Raw genomic sequence first — 20,769 nt, 5'->3', positions numbered from 1 at the left:
GCATCTCTTCCATGTAAACTCCCAAATGAAGATTGCTTCCCTGGTAGTATTTCTTGTTCACAATGGTCAAGTGCTACTGTATGATCAGAAAACCCATCAGGTCATATTAAGAACAGTATATGATGTTAAGCCTTGGGATGCAAGAAGGATGACAGCTCCTTCAGATAGGTCCCGGTAACTCTAACTGTTCACTGTCGTGTTAAAAAAATACCAGAGAGAGATAGAGAGGGGAGGGAGATTATTATGGCCGCTAATTCTGACCAAACACTGACAGAACGAACGAATAATTAAAATATAGAGATGTAAATGCAGAGGATGAATTGATTTCATTTGCTGAACGCAAAATATAACAAAGAAAATTTGAAGATACAAGTGTTACGCAGATGAAACAAAATATTTTGCCCCTCTTTATTCAAAACAATTTTTTGGACACTAATGCCCGGAGTAACCCACCAACATTTACCAGATATACAGGATGCCCGGAGTAACCCACCAACATTTACCGGATATACGGGATGCCCGGAGTAACCCACCAACATTTACCGGATATACGGGATGCCCGGAGTAACCCACCAACCTTTACCAGATATACGGGATGCCCGGAGTAACCCACCAACATTTACCGGATATACGGGATGCCCGGAGTAACCCACCAACATTTACCGGATATACGGGATGCCCGGAGTAACCCACCAACATTTACCAGATATACGGGATGCCCGGAGTAACCCACCAACATTTACAGGATATACGGGATGCCCGGAGTAACCCACCAACCTTTACCAGATATATGGGATGCCCGTAGTAACCCACCAACCTTTACCAGATATACGGGATGCCCGGAGTAACCCACCAACATTTACCGGATATACGGGATGCCCGGAGTAACCCACCAACCTTTACCGGATATACGGGATCCGCGGAGTAACCCACCAACCTTTACCAGATATACAGGATGCCCGGAGTAACCCACCAACCTTTACCAGATATACGGGATGCCCGGAGTAACCCACCAACCTTTACCAGATATACGGGATGCCCGAAGTAACACACCAACCTTTACCAGATATACGGGATGCCCGGAGTAACCCACCAACCTTTACCAGATATATACGAGACAACAATACTGTGAATACTATTAAAAGAATATTGAGTTTATTAAAACCGCAATTTCATACAAAGCCAATCCCTTATATATGTACAGAATATTTATATCCACAGAAGCGCGACAATACACAAAGTAACAGGTTATGCTTTACCGGTCAGCAGTGATGTCTATACTCGTACACACATACATATACAAGTACGTCTTCATACATTACTGTGTATTTAACAACAGTGAATATGTTCGTCACACGTAACATACAACAGAAATGTCGTTTTGATCAAACCGATGTAAACAATGAGGTGTTACACGGTATACAGAACAGAGCACTGTGTGCTGTATTTGGAGTCAAGAAGTTCTAGACATGTATTTGAACTTATATATTCAGATCCCTTCTTATAGAGACGACAAAGAGATGAAAGCATGAGAAAATCAAAAGACAAGTATGGTGAAGAGACGCATTGAAAGATGGATGAAGATAACAAAAAAGAGTGTGCCATGAACAGCTGTTTACGTTTTCAAGCAAGTTGCTATTTGATATGCTGGTGCTAAACTGGGATGTGCGCCGTTGAAGAATCACATTTGCGTAGTAAAAATTTCAGTCGCGAGTTACTGTATGAACAGGCACAGCATACGGTTAGGTCATGTACGTTCAACTGATGCAGTCAGACGTGGCTTTCTGGAATAAGCTCCTGATAAATTCTATCTCGTATGTGTCTGCTTTTGTTGGAATACATGGCGTTAAGAACACATGGTTAAAACGCCACAAGACAGTATCTATGACGAATAAAGTGACCAAAAAAAAACGTTATTTGCGAACGAAAAAAAAAAACGATTCACCAAATTCTGCTTAAATAAGCCCAGAAAACCGCACTGAAAAATGTGGCATTATAACCAAGCAGAAGGGATAGGCTGAAAGTCTTATTATACCGATGTACTAAGCTGAGGTAGATAGCATACACAGGAGATGATAAAGTACATTCTACTGTTACGGACAGTTCAGGTACAGGTCAAATATGATTCACATAACTTCCACATATACATGTATTATAAAACAAGAAGAATTAAAACAACAGACTCAATACTGACCTGCAAAGCCCGTAACTGTCCTAATCAAAACCTGTTTTAGTGCCGCGATCACACGACGTGCGATCTGTCACATCGACACTTCAAACTCCATTAATAAAACAATAAAAAAGACAAGGGCGACAATCAAACAATTTGTAGAATTCGACTTCTTTTGCACAAAACAAATGTAGGCAAAGTTCATTGTAACAACCATGGTGACACATATATGTTGCCATGGTAGTTACGGTCAACTTCAATGGCTTTGTGCAAGGAGGCCTCTGTTACGTTTATGAGATGTGAGATGAAACCAGTAAATTATGTGCATATAAATAGTTATTATAGATTTATTTACTTTTACTTTTTGAATAATAAAATGCTTTTCAACCTTTGAAATCTACGGTGCCTTTTCTGACAATATTGGGATCAGTGACATCACTTCCGGTCTTTGCTTCTTAACACGCACTGCAAATTCAGCACATACAAACAAGGAGCTATGAATGCATTCGCCCAACGCATTATGAAATGAATTATTTCAAGCCAAAAATATGGTTGTAAAATGCTATTTTCCTGAACAGTGTTGAATGGAATTTCATTTGATATGAACTATATTTTAGTGATTTTTGAGTCTTTCGTCAAAATTAAATGCATTCTAAACAAGTGTTACGGGTACTGAAAATCTACACCCTGAAAAACCACTGTTTCGGTAGAAAAATAACAATAAACATAATAAATACATGTAGCAGGGTCAGTCACACGACTAATGCTAAGTAGAAATCAAACTGCAAATGAACTGGAAAAGGCAGACGAAAGTAAAAGTTACGGGTACATGTACCTAATGCAAATATTGTAAAAAGCCCCCGCCATACAGTGCCCAAGACTAAAAACACACTAAATAAAATGAATGCAAGATTTCACATAGCAGTCTTCACGAGTATGTAAGCTGGCAAAAGGGCCAGTTGTCCCATATATCCACAGTGGAAACAAATACTCCTCAAACCCAAGTCAATATCCACCTCATCCGGCATCCACCGTGGAAATCTCTCTAAAGCTCATCATCAGCTTCATTTTTCACTCCCTTCAACCATGGGATCAACTCGTCAATTGTCACTCCCTTCAACCATGGGATCAACTCGTCAATTGTCACTCCTTTCAACCATGGGATCAACTCGTCAATTGTCACTCCTTTCAACCATGGGATCAACCCGTCAATTGTCACTCCCTTCAACCATGGGATCAACCCGTCAATTGTCACTCCCTTCAACCATGGGATCAACTCGTCAATTGTCACTCCCTTCAACCATGGGATCAACCCGTCAATTGTCACTCCCTTCAACCATGGGATCAAGTCGTCAAATGTCACTCCCTTCAACCATGAGCTCAACCCGTCAATTGTCACTCCCTTCAAACATGGGATCAACCCCTCAATTGTCACTCCCTTCAACCATGGGATCAACTCGTCAATTGTCACTCCCTTCAACCATGGGATCAACCCGTCAATTGTCACTCCCTTCAACCATGGGATCAACTCGTCAATTGTCACTCCCTTCAACCATGAGCTCAACCCGTCAATTGTCACTCCCTTCAAACATGGGATCAACCCCTCAATTGTCACTCCCTTCAACCATGGGATCAACTCGTCAATTGTCACTCCCTTCAACCATGGGATCAACCCGTCAATTGTCACTCCCTTCAACCATGGGATCAACTCGTCAATTGTCATTCCCTTCAACCATAGGATCAACTCGTCAATTGTCACTCCCTTCAACCATGGGATCAACCCGTCAATTGTCACTCCCTTCAACCATGGGATCAACCCGTCAATTGTCACTCCTTTCAACCATGGGATCAACTCGTCAATTGTCACTCCCTTCAACTCGTCAAATGTCATTCCCTTCAACCATGGGATCAACACGTCAATTGTCACTCCCTTCAACCATGGGATCAACCCGTCAATTGTCACTCCCTTCAACCATGGGATCAGCCCGTCAATTGTCATTCCCTTCAACCATGGGATCAACCCGTCAATTGTCACTCCCTTCAACCATGGGATCAACTCGTCAATTGTCACTCCCTTCAACCATGGGATCAACTCGTCAATTGTCACTCCCTTCAACCATGGGATCAACTCGTCAATTGTCATTCCCTTCAACCATGGGATCAACTCGTCAATTGTCATTCCCTTCAACCATAGGATCAACTCGTCAATTGTCACTCCCTTCAACCATGGGATCAACCCGTCAATTGTCACTCCCTTCAACCATGGGATCAACCCGTCAATTGTCACTCCTTTCAACCATGGGATCAACTCGTCAATTGTCACTCCCTTCAACTCGTCAAATGTCATTCCCTTCAACCATGGGATCAACACGTCAATTGTCACTCCCTTCAACCATGGGATCAACCCGTCAATTGTCACTCCCTTCAACCATGGGATCAGCCCGTCAATTGTCATTCCCTTCAACCATGGGATCAACCCGTCAATTGTCACTCCCTTCAACCATGGGATCAACTCGTCAATTGTCACTCCCTTCAACCATGGGATCAACTCGTCAATTGTCACTCCCTTCAACCATGGGATCAACTCGTCAATTGTCATTCCCTTCAACCATGGGATCGACCCGTCAATTGTCACTCCCTTCAACCATGGGATCGACCCGTCAATTGTCATTCCTTTCAACCATGGGATCAACACGTCAATTGTCACTCCCTTCAACCATGGGATCAACCCGTCAATTGTCACTCCTTTCAACCATGGGATCAACACGTCAATTGTCACTCCCTTCAACCATGGGATCAACCCGTCAATTGTCACTCCCTTCAACCATGGGATCAACTCGTCAATTGTCACTCCCTTCAACCATGGGATCAACCCGTCAATTGTCACTCCCTTCAACTCGTCAAATGTCACTCCCTTCAACCATGGGATCAACTCGTCAATTGTCACTCCTTTCAACCATGGGATCAACTCGTCAATTGTCACTCCCTTCAACCATGGGATCAACCCGTCAATTGTCACTCCCTTCAACCATGGGATCAACCCGTCAATTGTCACTCCCTTCAACCATGGGATCAACTCGTCAATTGTCACTCCCTTCAACCATGGGATCAACTCGTCAATTGTCACTCCCTTCAACCATGGGATCAACCCGTCAATTGCAAATGTCACTCCCTTCAACCATGGGATCAACCCGTCAATTGTCCCTCCCTTCAACCATGGGATCAACCCGTCAATTGTCACTCCCTTCAATCATGGGATCAACTCGTCAATTGTCACTCCCTTCAACCATGGATCACCTGGTTATTTGTCACTCCCTTGCACAGTGGGAACGCCTCGTCATTTGTCACTCCCTTGCACAGTGGGAACACCTCATCATTTGTCACTCCCTTGCACAGTGGGGACGCCTCGTCATTTGTCACTCCCTTCCTCAGTTGGAACGCCTCGTCATTTGTCACTCCCTTGCAGTGGGAATGCCTCATCATTTGTCACTCCCTTGCACAGTTGGAACGCCTCGTCATTTGTCACTCCCTTCAACCATGGGATCAACCCGTCAATTGTCACTCCCTTCAACCATGGGATCAACTCTTGTCACTCCCTTGCACAGTTGGAACACCTCGTCATTTGTCACTCCCCTTGCACAGTGGGAACGCCTCGTCATTTGTCACTCCCTAACACAGTGGGAACACCTCGTCATTTGTCACTCCCTTGCACAGTGGGGACGCCTCATCATTTGTCACTCCCTTCCTCAGTGGGAACGCCTCATCATTTGTCACTCCCTTGCACAGTGGGAACGCCTCGTCATTTGTCACTCCCTAACACAGTGGGAACACCTCGTCATTTGTCACTCCCTTGCACAGTGGGAACACCTCGTCATTTGTCACTCCCTTCCTCAGTGGGAACACCTCTTCATTTGTCACTCCCTTCCTCAGTGGGAACACCTCGTCATTTGTCACTCCCTTCCTCAGTGGGAACACCTCCTCATTTGTCACTCCCTTCCTCAGTGGGAACACCTCGTCATTTGTCACTCCCTTGCAAAGTGGGAACACCTCGTCATTTGTCACTCCCTTCCTCAGTGGGAACACCTCGTCATTTGTCACTCCCTTCCTCAGTGGGAACGCCTCGTCATTCGTCACTCCCTTCCTCAATGGGAACGCCTCGTCATTTGTCACTCCCTTCCTCAGTGGGAACGCCTCGTCATTTGTCACTCCCTTGCACAGTGGGAACGCCTCGTCATTTATCACTCCCTTCCTCAGTGGGAACACCTCGTCATTTGTCACTCCCTTCCTCAGTGGGAACACCTCGTCATTTGTCACTCCCTTCCTCAGTGGGAACGCCTCCTCATTTGTCACTCCCTTCCTCAGTGGGAACACTTCGTCATTTGTCACTCCCTTCCTCAGTGGGAACACCTCGTCATTTGTCACTCCCTTCCTCAGTGGGAACACCTCGTCATTTGTCACTCCCTTCCTCAGTGGGAACACCTCGTCATTTGTCACTCCCTTGCACAGTGGGAACGCCTCGTCATTTGTCACTCCCTTCCTCAGTGGGAACGCCTCATCATTTGTCACTCCCTTCCTCAGTGGGAACGCCTCGTCAATTGTCACTCCCTTCCTCAGTGGGAACACCTCGTCATTTGTCACTCCCTTCCTCAGTGGGAACGCCTCGTCATTTGTCACTCCCTTGCACAGTGGGAACACCTCGTCATTTGTCACTCCCTTCCTCAGTGGGAACACCTCGTCATTTGTCACTCCCTTGCACAGTTGGAACACCTCGTCACTTGTCACTCCCTTCCTCAGTGGGAACACCTCGTCATTTGTCACTCCCTTGCACAGTGGGAACACCTCGTCATTTGTCACTCCCTTGCACAGTGGGAACACCTCGTCATTTGTCACTCCCTTCCTCAGTGGGAACACCTTGGCATTTGTCACTCCCTTCCTCAGTGGTAACACCTCGTCATTTGTCACTCCCTTCCTCAGTGGGAACACCTCGTCATTTGTCACTCCCTTGCACAGTGGGAACACCTCGTCATTTGTCACTCCCTTCCTCAGTGGGAACACCTCGTCATTTGTCACTCCCTTCCTCAGTGGGAACACCTCGTCATTTGTCACTCCCTTGCACAGTGGGAACACCTCGTCATTTGTCACTCCCTTCCTCAGTGGGAACGCCTCATCATTGTCACTCCCTTGCACAGTGGGAACACCTCGTCATTTGTCACTCCCTTCCTCAGTGGGAACACCTTGGCATTTGTCACTCCCTTCCTCAGTGGTAACACCTCGTCATTTGTCACTCCCTTCCTCAGTGGGAACACCTCGTCATTTGTCACTCCCTTGCACAGTGGGAACACCTCGTCATTTGTCACTCCCTTCCTCAGTGGGAACACCTCGTCATTTGTCACTCCCTTGCACAGTGGGAACACCTCGTCATTTGTCACTCCCTTCCTCAGTGGGAACACCTCGTCATTTGTCACTCCCTTGCACAGTGGGAACACCTCGTCATTTGTCACTCCCTTCCTCAGTGGGAACGCCTCATCATTGTCACTCCCTTGCACAGTTGGAACGCCTCGTCATTTGTCACTCCCTTCCTCAGTGGGAACGCCTCGTCATTTGTCACTCCCTTGCACAGTGGGAACGCCTCGTCATTTGTCACTCCCTTACACAGTTGGAACGCCTCGTCATTTGTCACTCCCTTGCACAGTGGGAACACCTCGTCATTTGTCACTCCCTTCCTCAGTGGGAACACCTCGTCATTTGTCACTCCCTTGCAAAGTGGGAACACCTCGTCATTTGTCACTCCCTTCCTCAGTGGGAACACCTCGTCATTTGTCACTCCCTTCCTCAGTGGGAACACCTCGTCATTTGTCACTCCCTTGCACAGTGGGAACACCTCGTCATTTGTCACTCCCTTCCTCAGTGGGAACACCTCGTCATTTGTCACTCCCTTGCACAGTGGGAACACCTCGTCATTTGTCACTCCCTTCCTCAGTGGGAACGCCTCATCATTGTCACTCCCTTGCACAGTGGGAACGTCTCGTCATTTGTCACTCCCTTCCTCAGTGGGAACGCCTCGTCATTTGTCACTCCCTTGCACAGTGGGAACGCCTCGTCATTTGTCACTCCCTTACACAGTTGGAACGCCTCGTCATTTGTCACTCCCTTGCACAGTGGGAACACCTCGTCATTTGTCACTCCCTTCCTCAGTGGGAACACCTCGTCATTTGTCACTCCCTTGCAAAGTGGGAACACCTCGTCATTTGTCACTCCCTTCCTCAGTGGGAACACCTCGTCATTTGTCACTCCCTTCCTCAGTGGGAACACCTCGTCATTTGTCACTACCTTGCACAGTGGGAACGCCTCGTTATTTGTCACTCCCTTGCACAGTGGGAACACCTCGTCATTTGTCACTCCCTTCCTCAGTGGGAACGCCTCGTCATTTGTCACTCCCTTGCACAGTGGGAACACCTCGTCATTTGTCACTCCCTTCCTCAGTGGGAACACCTCGTCATTTGTCACTCCCTTCCTCAGTGGGAACACCTCGTCATTTGTCACTCCCTTTCTCAGTGGGAACACCTCGTCATTTGTCACTCCCTTGCACTGTGGGAACGCCTCGTCATTTGTCACTCCCTTCCTCAGTGGGAACACCTCGTCATTTGTCACTCCCTTGCACAGTGGGAAGACCTCGTCATTTGTTCTTCCCTTCCAAAGTAAGAATCGCCATGATATGGCTGAAATTTTGCTGATGTGGCGTTAAGCCATAATCATTCATTCCAAAGTAAGAACACCTCAATTGTCCTTCATGTCCACACTAGATACACCTCTAATTACATCTAGATGTAGGCACAGATTTGCAAAAACACTGTAGGAAAATGATAAATGCAAATCCATAGTAAATTACTCAAAGCCACACACAGCCTTCATATGCTCAATGGTTACCTAGATATACTATGTATTATGCAAATGTAATTAGGACACTAAAGGCGTTAACAAGATCACAGGACTGGTAACACATACATGTAACACCGGCATTATAACAAGTGTGACGAAAGAGAATGAGAATTTACTGGGAACATCACCCTTATCATATACAGTTACTTCACAGCTACAGTTCTACAGAATGTCAGAAGTGATCCAGTAAACACATGCTGGCCAACACAAGCCAGTGGTAACACAATAGTAACAAACCTACATATACAGGTCATTTATTTATTTATTTATTTATGTATTTATTTGATTGGTGTTTTACGCCGTACTCAAGAACATTTCACTCATACGACGGTGGCCAGCATTATGGTAGGAGGAAACCGGACAAAACCCATGACCATTCACTGGTTGCTGGCTGACATTCCCATGTACAGCCGGAGAGGATGCCAGCATGAGCTGGACTTGAACTCACATCGACAACATTGGTGAGAGGCTCCTGGGCGTAACACTGCACTAACATGCTAGCCAACTGAGGGCCCTTGTACAGGTAATAACCCTGCCAGTAATTACAATACCAATGGTAAATCTCAGCATTCTGTCCTAACAGATTTTTTCACATCATCCACTGACCAAATTCCACAAGTTACAGTGTTTTCATAAACTGTACACACAACTGTAGTCTTACACTCATTACTGTTTTACCAACACCATGGCTGTCATGTTAAAATGTTACAACAACAAACTGATTTAAAACAAAATGATATCCTTAAATTGGGAATGCTGGGGAGGCTGGGCATGCTGGGGAGGCTGGGAATGCTGGGGACACTGGGCATGCTGGGGAGGCTGGACATGCTCGACATGCTGGGGAGGCTGGGCATGCTGGGCATACTGGGGAGGCTGGGCATGTTGGGGAGGCTGGACATGCTGGGCATGCTGGGAAGGATGGGGAGGCTGGGCATGCTGGGGAGGCTGGGCATGCTGGGAAGGCTGGGGAGGCGGGGCATGCTGGGAAGGATGGGGAGGCTAGGCATGCTGGGGAGGCTGGGCATGCTGGGGAGGCTGGGCATGCTGGGGAGGATGGGGAGGCCGGGCATGCTGGGGAGGCTGGGCATGCTGGGGAGGCTGTCATTTTCGAAGGAACCACATACATGTACACGCACAAGGCCAACTTTATTTTTTCTGCCATTCTGCTGCTTCTGAAGTTAACCTGTGCACGAAGCTGATCTAGTATCCTGAATTTCATTTTGGGAGAGGGTATGGATTTAATAGCATGAAATATTTGGCAAAAACACATTTAGTATGTACCAATTCACTTCATTTATTGGCAGTTCATACAATTGCTTCAGGGATGTCAAGTCACCCCATTGAATAACTACGAAATTCCACCTTAACTCAGTACACTACTAGAACATCAAGTGTATAGATGTTGTACATAGATTCTGTATATCAACACACCATACATCAGCAATAACACTCCACATTTACCCACTGTGCAAAGCAATATAACAGTCATAGAATCTTTGTAAAAACACAACATTACGATATGTCAACTGTACTTAGCCTCACAACCAGAAAATATCAATTCCATTCACATTTATTATTTACATGTCTGCTACTGTACGAGGGACTTACCTGAAAATTTAGCACTACTCGCAGCCTAAGTTTTTAGCATACAAATACCTGTCTCAGCTGTCATAATACCCATTAATACAAATTTGATTTTTGTATCGGCAAATTTATACACGTACCAAAATTACTGAACGAATCTAAGTGAGGATTCTGTTCTAAATATGACCATAAAAAGCTCTTCTAAAAATCTCCCATATCATTTCTGACAGACATCTATGTGTATAAAATAACACCCTTCACCAAACAAACAGGAAGCAAATAATGTGTACATGAAACAATATATATGAGCTATGAAACACACTTTTTTACCTTCATCACCCAATCAGTAACACAGTATTAATGGTCTTGTAGCAGGGGAGCATTGTCTGAAGGTTCTTCAGAAGCTTTGTGGAGCATTGTCTGAAGGTTCTTCGGCAGCTTTGTGTCAACATTTTGGCATTCTAACATATCACTCACTTGTACAAGGAACTGAGACAACAGACATTTTCTGCGGGAAGGGATGCATTGCTATATGAAGTGAAGCAACAAGTCCTGTATGAAGGATACGATCGCTGACCTGTATGGACTGAAGCAATGAACCCTGTGTGAAGGGATGCATCCCTGATCTGTATGGACTGAAGCAATGAGCCCTGTGTGAAGGGATGCATCCCTTATCTGTATGGACTGAAGCAATGAGCCCTGTGTGAAGGGATGCATCGCTGACCTGTATGGACTGAAGCAATGAACCCTGTGTGAAGGGATGCATCGCTGACCTGTATGGACTGAAGCCATGAATCCTGTGTGAAGGGATGCATCCCTGATCTGTATGGACTGAAGCAATGAACCCTGTGTGAAGGGATGCATCGCTGACCTGTAGGGACTGAAGCAATGAGCCCTATTTGAATTGATGCATCCCTGATCTGTATGAACTGAAGCCATGAGCACTGTGAGAATGGATGCATCCCTGTATGAAGTGAAGCAATGAACCTTGCATGAATGGATGCAATCTGATACTCTATGAATTGAAGGTGCAGTGAGCGCTTAGGTAAGGGATGAGATGATCTGCAAACACTTTAGGTACAACCAAACCACACCTGAGCAGGTTGTACAGGTAAGAGATGGTCTACAAACACTTCAGGTACAACCAACCCACACCTGTGCAGGTTGTACAGGTAAGAGATGGTCTACAAACACTTCAGGTACAACCAAGCCACACTCATACAGGTTGTACATGTAAGAGATGGTCTGCAAACACTTCAGGTACAACCAACCCACACCCGTGCAGGTTGTACAGGTACAAATGTAAGAGATGGTCTACAAACACTTCAGGTACAACCAAACCACACCTGTGCTAGATTGTACAGGTAAGAGATGGTCTACAAACACTTCAGGTACAACCAACCCACACCTGTGCAGGTTGTACAGGTAAGAGATGGTCTACAAACACTTCAGGTACAACCAACCCACACCTGTGCAGGTTGTACAGGTAAGAGATGGTCTACAAACACTTCAGGTACAACCAACCCACACCTGTGCAGGTTGTACAGGTAAGAGATGGTCTACAAACACTTCAGGTACAACCAAGCCACACTCGTACAGGTTGTACATGTAAGAGATGGTCTGCAAACACTTCAGGTACAACCAACCCACACCCGTGCAGGTTGTACAGGTAAGAGATGGTCTGCAAACACTTCAGGTACAACCAAGCCACACCCGTACAGGTTGTACAGGGAGGAGATGGTTTACAATCACTTCAGGTACAACCAAGCCACACCCGTGCACGTTGTACAGGTAAGAGATGGTCTGCAAACACTTCAGGTACAGCCAAGCCACACCCGAGCAGGTTGTACAGGTAAGAGATGGTCTACAAACACTTCAGGTACAACCAAGCCACACCCATGCAGGTTGTACAGGTAAGAGATGGTCTACAAACACTTCAGGTACAACCAAGCCACACCCGTGCAGGTTGTACAGGTAAGAGATGGTCTACAAACACATCAGGTACAACCAAGCCACATCCGTGCAGGTTGTACAGGTAAGAGATGGTCTACAAACACTTCAGGTACAACCAAACCACACCCGTGCAGGTTGTACAGGTAAGAGATGGTCTACAAACACTTCAGGTACAACCAAGCCACACCTGTGCTAGATTGTACAGGTAAGAGATGGTCTACAAACACTTCAGGTACAACCAAGCCACACCTGTGCTAGATTGTACAGGTAAGAGATGGTCTACAAACACTTCAGGTACAACCAAGCCACACCCGTGCACGTTGTACAGGTAAGAGATGGTCTACAAACACATCAGGTACAACCAAGCCACATCCGTGCAGGTTGTACAGGTAAGAGATGGTCTACAAACACTTCAGGTACAACCAAACCACACCCGTGCAGGTTGTACAGGTAAGAGATGGTCTACAAACACTTCAGGTACAACCAAGCCACACCTGTGCTAGATTGTACAGGTAAGAGATGGTCTACAAACACTTCAGGTACAACCAAGCCACACCTGTGCTAGATTGTACAGGTAAGAGATGGTCTACAAACACTTCAGGTACAACCAAACAAACACTTCAGGTACAACCATATAAGTAATCTTCTTCAGGCAAATCAATGGTGGCATACGTATATTTATCACGACTACAAATGACAGTAAACAGTTTCACTCTCAGCACTTAGCCTTGCTATTTTTCTCAGTGAGCAGTGGACATTTAAACTAATTTATCGTGATACGCCGGACTAACAGTTAGACATGCCCATGACACCAACTCCTGGTCATTAAAAATGAGGATGACAAGTGGAAAAGAAAAGAAAAACAGTTGAAAGACAGATGAGGGAACAAAAATAGGGAGTAAACTCTGTACATCCAAGGGCTCAAGTTTACCTTGCCATCTTACACCATCAACATACACACTGTATATACAGGGGAACTCAAAGACATTTTTCATCACAGATTAGGTCAGAGAAGTGAATGGCACCATATTTTTGTCTTTACTTAGAAATCCATGCTGTACACTGAAGTGCCACACAAATAATGGGTGATTTGTTGCCATACAGTAGCCCCAGTGTACATGCATCCCTGATTCCTATCCTTGATGGAGAAGAAGGCCGTGTAACAGCAATGTTCTGGAATAGTGGCATATCTTTGTTAAGCACTGAAGCCTCGACAATCTTTGTGCTCTAAGCAACACCGACTACACAGTGTTACGTGCAGTCTGATGCAGACATTTCCCAGGGCTAAAAGTAGCATGCTTTATAGCCAGCAGACACAGAGGATCTAATTGGCTGTCATGTGGGATTATCGCTGATCTCACATACTCTACAGGATACATCAAGACACATGACAACTAATGTCTAGTTCTGACAGAAAATATGACAGTAGGTCACAGAGCTACTAATCACAGATAGAATCAGGAGAAACTCGATAAATTAAAAAGCTTCTTTTTTCCTCCTTAAAACAAAAAAGAACAAAAAAAGTCAGGTACAATGCACATTTACCTGAGAAAACTATTTCTTTTTTTCATAATTTTCCAGTTCGTATTCGTCCAGGAATTCAAAGTCATCGGCCTCCTCGGTGTCATCGCTGTACTCTGAATCTTCCTCAGAGTCCCCAGCACCCTGATGAGCTCCGGGGGCAATCTGAACATGATCGGGCTCTTCTTCTTCCTCAGATTTGCCAACAGAAAACATGACATTCTGCGGATTGTGAGGAGGAGTGGGCTGTGATAGGACGGAAGCGTGCAGGCTCTCACCGAGTCTGGTCAGCCCCGAGAGCGCTGCAGACATCACTGCTCCTGGCAGAGACTGCTGAATCGTTTGTCCGGCAGCCGCTGACGCCAGTGATGATGATGAACCACCGTACGCAGAGTTTGATTCAGTTTCTGACACTTCAGCGATATCAGGGAAAGACAACTCACGAGTCAACGTGTGTTCCTCTTCAGAGTCAGAATCACGAAAGTGGGAAGGAACGAAATGCATGGCATCCATCCTTCCGTCCACAGGAGTACTCTCTTTGCTGGGGTTTCGACTTGAACTCAAAATTTTCTCCTTGGTTTCCGGCTTGGTTTTGAGCGTGAGTTGATCGCCTTCATCATCAGTCTGATCCAGGACATCTTCAAAAGATGGCATTTCGTTGATCCCGCGAGCAAAGTCATGGAAGCTTTCTTTGTCGTTCTCTAGATATGGAAAAACAAACACCATGGAAAAAAGAACTAGAACTGAGTCAACAACAGAGGATATTAGCTATACAGTGATGTAATTAAGGTCAATATTATCCCCACTCCCCACCCCCCCCCAGCACACACACACACACTCCCCCCCACCCAATCAAGGTTTTGGTTTGTTTCATGAGGCCCTCCTGCCAAACCCTCCCACCATCACAATTATTTCACACTGAGTACCCAACACACCACGAACATTTTAAGGGTCAAGCATCTCATATTCTATGTCTTCCAGCATTTTCCAGGACCACTGAGTTTAAGTACACACTTTTGTGGGGAGACTACACCTTTGTGGGGGAGGCTACACCTTTGTGGGGAGACTACACCTTTGTGGGAAGACTACACCTTTGTGGGGAGACTACACCTTTGTGGGGGAGACTACACCTTTGTGGGGGAGGCTACACCTTAGTGGGGAGACTACACCTTTGTGGGGGAGACTACACCTTTGTGGGGGAGACTACACCTTTGTGGGGAGACTACACCTTTGTGGGGGAGATTACACCTTTGTGGGGGAGGCTACACCTTTGTGGGGAGACTACACCGTTGTGGGGGAGACTACACCTTTGTGGGGGAGACTACACCTTTGTGGGGAGACTACACCTTTGTGGGGGAGACTACACCTTTGTGGGGGAGGCTACACCTTTGTGGGGGAGACTACACCTTTGTGGGGAGGCTACACCTGTGTGGGGAGACTACACCTTTGTGGGGAGACTACACCTTTGTGGGGGAGACTACACCTTTGTGGGGAGACTACACCTTTGCGGGAAGACTACACCTTTGTGGGGAGACTACACCTTTGTGGGGAGACTACACCTTTGTAATGGATACTATTTTGGTATATGTGGCTTTACTACTGGTTCATTGACAACAAAGCGCAATATGAATTATTTCGTTTGTTTATCTTGATGCTCAAGAATATTTCCCTTGAAGAAACCCACGACCATCCGGAGGTTGCTGCGACAGCTTCCCACGTACAGCCAGAGAGGAAGTCAGCATGAGATGAACTCACAGTCACCGTAATGGGGAAGGGAGGGGGTCTGGATGCTAACCCCCTCGGCCACGGAGGCCCCCTAGTGCAATATGATATTTAACAATGTCCACTACTTTGAAGGGCATATATAAAAAACATAACCCCTTTTTGACCATCCAATTTTTACCATTTTTAATGCTTTAAGGCCAGACCAATTTAATTTTTTGTTTGTGAGGAGAATGAAACTTTTTTCAATGTTGGAGGAGCATATAAAAACAAAAATAAAAGTGAAAAAGTCATCTCATTTCTGCAAAATGAGGATTGTCTCAGCAACTATACCTGTTGAAGACTTATTTACAAGAAAAACAGGAAAATGATCAATCACACCAGACAAAATGAAATGATGAATTTCTAAGTTTATGTTTATCACAATTTTGTCACCAGTGAAACATAAAATAAATTGGTGTCGCCTAATGTAAAAATGGAAAATCAGTAACTAGTTTTAAACAATGAAATTACAGTGAAAAACGTGATAGCAGAAAAACAATAAACATTGTAAGTCATAATAATGAGGGTAAATCACCTTCGTCAGTGTAGTGGTCGCTGACAGAGGGCTCTTTTGACAGTAAGGGTGTGGACAGTGGGGTTCCACTCTCGTCTTCACTGTCTGTGATTGCACGAGCTAAGGCAGCTGTTGTCACAGGGTCGGCGGACGGCACAAACTCCTCCAGTTCGCTGTCTGTGTCAACCTCTGCATGGTCCTCACCCCCCACTAACCTCTGACCTCTGACCTCTCGCACAGACGGCTTAGCTGCAAGAAATGTTATACTTACGCTGTAAAACTTACGCTGGTGCGTAAAGATATCGCATTGATGCACACACTTCGAATAGATGTACACCTTTAAAATTTGCTGTACTGTAACTTTACTCATCTATCAAACATTACATCTCTTTGGCTGAAGCCATATGTCACAAGGTTTGTCAGGTACACGGTGAGACATGACTGTTTCCTTACTCATCTATCAAACATTACATCTCTTTGGCTGAAGCCTTATGTCACAAGGTTTGTCAGGTACATGATGAGGCATGGCTGTTTTCCTACTCGTTTATCAAACATTACATCTCTTTGGCTGAAGCCTTATGTCACAAGGTTTGTCAGGTACACGGTGAGGCATGGCTGTTTTCTTACTCGTCTATCAAACTTTACATCTCTTTGGCTGAAGCCTTATGTCACAAGGTTTGTCAGGTACACGGTGAGGCATGACTGTTTCCTTAAGCATCTATCAAACATTATATCTCTTTGGCTGAAGCCTTATGTCACAAGGTTTGTCAGGTACACGGTGAGGCATGACTGTTTCCTTACTCGTCTATCAAACTTTACATCTCTTTGGCTGAAGCCTTATGTCACAAGGTTTGTCAGGTACATGATGAGGCATGGCTGTTTCCTTAAGCATCTATCAAACATTACATCTCTTTGGCTGAAGCCTTATGTCACAAGGTTTGTCAGGTACACGGTGAGGCATGACTGTTTCCTTAAGCATCTATCAAACATTACATCTCTTTGGCTGAAGCCATATGTCACAAGGTTTGTCAGGTACACGGTGAGACATGACTGTTTCCTTACTCATCTATCAAACATTACATCTCTTTGGCTGAAGCCTTATGTCACAAGGTTTGTCAGGTACATGATGAGGCATGGCTGTTTTCCTACTCGTTTATCAAACATTACATCTCTTTGGCTGAAGCCTTATGTCACAAGGTGTTTCAGCTACACGGTGAGGCATGGCTGTTTTCTTACTCGTCTATCAAACTTTACATCTCTTTGGCTGAAGCCTTATGTCACAAGGTTTGTCAGGTACACGGTGAGGCATGACTGTTTCCTTAAGCATCTATCAAACATTACATCTCTTTGGCTGAAGCCTTATGTCACAAGGTTTGTCAGGTACATGGTGAGGCATGACTGTTTCCTTACTCGTCTATCAAACTTTACATCTCTTTCGCTGAAGCCTTATGTCACACAGTTTGTCAGGTACATGATGAGGCATGGCTGTTTCCTTAAGCATCTATCAAACATTACATCTCTTTGGCTGAAGCCTTATGTCACAAGGTTTGTCAGGTACACGGTGAGGCATGACTGTTTCCTTAAGCATCTATCAAACATTACATCTCTTTGGCTGAAGCCATATGTCACAAGGTTTGTCAGGTACACGGTGAGGCATGGCTGTCTTCCTACTCGTTTATCAAACATTACATCTCTTTGGCTGAAGCCTTATGTCACAAGGTTTGTCAGGTACACAGTGAGGCATGACTGTTTCCTTAAGCATCTATCAAACATTACATCTCTTTGGCTGAAGCCTTATGTCACAAGGTTTGTCAGGTACACGGTGAGGCATGGCTGTTTTCTTACTCGTCTATCAAACTTTACATCTCTTTGGCTGAAGCCTTATGTCACAAGGTTTGTCAGGTACACGGTGAGGCATGGCTGTTTTCTTACTCGTCTATCAAACTTTACATCTCTTTGGCTGAAGCCTTATGTCATGAGATTTGTCAGGTACACAATGAGGCATGGCTGTTTCTTTAAGCGTCTATCAAACATTACATCTCTTTGGCTGAAGCCTTATGTTGGGAGGTCTGTCAGGTACACGGTGAGGCATGGCTGTTTTCCTACTCAAGTGTGCCCAAACAAAAACAAATAGAGAAAACACATGTAAGTCATGGAGAGACAGCCACACTTTCGGCTGTCAGCATCTGACTTATTTACTTGATACCCAAGAATTCTTCACTTACTCAATTGTGATGAAATTTCTGGGTGGAGGAAAACAGAATCCCCGAAGTAAACCACTGACCTTTGACAAGTTACAGATAAGCTTTATCACTTATGACAAACAGATATTCACACGATATTGGCAGAAAACAAATTTTCTCCAGCTACCGCCAGACTGGGTCAACAGAGATCAGAGCACCACTGACAGCTGATTATCACCAAAACCTTTCAAACAGAGGAAGCACAGCAATGAACAAATGTCCTGCCCAGGGTGTAGATTGAACCCACACCTCAGGCATGTTACTGATTAAAAGGCAAACATCAGCTCGGAGATGACCTGCTTCCCAACACTGACAAAAACATTTTATGCTCCCACCTTTGAATGGCCAGCGTCCTCGAAATTTGAGGCAGTAATCCAGTCTCATGAAGAGTGGTTCCCCCTGGAGGTAGATCTTTTGTAACAGATTGTGGTAGATAATGCAAGGCCAGAGCAAAAGGCTGATAACTGAAGTGAAACATAGAAGTAGTAACATGAAATATAACAAACATCACTTTTCTATTAATTATGCCTATGATCAAAGCTCGTAATATACCAATATATGTGTGTTCTTGTATGAAATGGTAAATAATGAAATCACTGTTCAAGGGCAGATAATTCACGACAACACACTGACCCTCACAGTTATTCCCCTTTACTTGCAAGCTCCATTGATGGATCATACATGCATATGTGTTTTCTATATTTATTTATTTATCTATTTCACTGATGTTTTAGGCCAAAAATATTTCACGTACATGACTGCAGCTAGAATTATGCTGGCATGAAAAGGGGCAGTCATTTCCACGCACAGCCGGAGAGGAAGCATGATGTGTGACAAACTTCATCATTAATTGTTTTACAAATAAAATTTAATCGAGACTTGTCCCGCATCAAGTCAATATCTGAATGGATCAACCTTACATGAATTACATTACACCCTGAAAGCATAAATTGTTCCTTTCTTCTTGACAGTTCTAAGCAAAAACTGCCGGGAGTTTATGGAAACCAGGGAGCCCTTACATGAAAGCCTCTCAACCTTAAGAGCATGCAACTACCATGGCCATGTAATGCCTACAGTGCTGTATGCCATGATAGTTACATGCTCTTAACGTTAAGAGGGCTTTGTGCAAGTGGGCCCAGGAGTGGATTTAGATAATAAAAGGCCTACAGCATAGAGAGTAAACCACAGCGGCGAGAACAGTGTAATAGCTGGCAAATGGTCAAACGTACCAGTGAAATACGCCTACAGTATAGAGAGTAAAACCAGAGCAGGGATGACAGTGTGACAGTTGGCAAATGGTCACACCTAACCTGTGAAATACGCCTACAGCATAGAGAGTAAAACCACAGCAGGGATGACAGTGTGACAGTTGGCAAATGGTCACACGTAACCTGTGAAATACGCCTTACAGCATAGAGAGTAAAACCAGAGCAGGGATGACAGTGTGACAGTTGGCAAATGGTCATACCTAACCTGTGAAATACACCTACAGCATAGAGAGTAAAACCAGAGCAGGGATGACAAAGTGACAGTTAGCAAATGGTCACACCTAACCTGTGAAATACGCCTACAGCATAGAGAGTAAAACCAGAGCAGGGATGACAGTGTGACAGTTGGCAAATGGTCACACCTAACCTGTGAAATACGCCTACAGCATAGAGAGTAAAACCAGAGCAGTAAGAACAATGTAATAGCTGGAAATTGGTCACACGTAACCGGTGAATTACGGCTAGATCATAGAGAGTAAAACCAGAGCAGGGATGACAGTGTGACAGTTGGCAAATGGTCACATTGTTACTACCGGTGAAATAAGTCTAAGGCATAGAGAGTAAAACCACAGCAGTGATAACAGTGTGACAGTAAGCAAATAATCACACCTATCCTGTGAAATACGCCTACAGCATAGAGAGTAAAACAAGAGCAGGGATGCCTGTGTGACAGTTGGCAAATGGTCACACGTAACTGGTGAAATACGCCTACAGCATAGAGAGTAAAACCACAGCAGCCATGACAATGTGAGAGTCGGCAAATGGTCACACGTAACTGGTGAAATACGCCTACAGCATAGAGAGTAAAACCAC

General features: G+C 45.0%; 2 protein-coding genes across 2 annotated transcripts in view; both read right to left on the bottom strand.

Moving 5' to 3' along the window:
- Positions 1–9,851: 9,851 nt before the first annotated feature.
- On the bottom strand, positions 9,852–10,214 carry LOC135477723 (sperm mitochondrial-associated cysteine-rich protein-like). The gene has a single exon (XM_064757917.1). The coding sequence runs from the start codon at positions 10,212–10,214 to the stop codon at positions 9,852–9,854; it is 363 nt and encodes a 120-aa protein (XP_064613987.1).
- LOC135477565 (reticulophagy regulator 3-like) overlaps positions 9,999–20,769 on the bottom strand; it is a 16,302-nt gene continuing 5,531 nt past the window's right edge. Inside the window, 3 exon segments of the mRNA XM_064757710.1 lie at positions 9,999–14,868; positions 16,467–16,694; positions 19,024–19,152. Of these exon segments, the coding sequence (XP_064613780.1) occupies positions 14,201–14,868; positions 16,467–16,694; positions 19,024–19,152 (1,025 nt within the window). The 3' untranslated portion in view covers positions 9,999–14,200.

Source organism: Liolophura sinensis, chromosome 11 (assembly GCF_032854445.1).
Source record: "Liolophura sinensis isolate JHLJ2023 chromosome 11, CUHK_Ljap_v2, whole genome shotgun sequence".
Lineage (NCBI taxonomy): Eukaryota > Metazoa > Mollusca > Polyplacophora > Chitonida > Chitonidae > Liolophura > Liolophura sinensis.
The sequence above is the reverse complement of the archived record's forward strand: the minus strand, read 5'-3'. Positions and strand labels throughout refer to the sequence as shown.

Coding starts and splice junctions, on each gene's coding strand:
- LOC135477723 (XM_064757917.1), bottom strand. CDS start 10,214: ATGACAGCCTCCCCAGCATGCCCAGCCTCCCCAGCATGCCCGGCCTCC.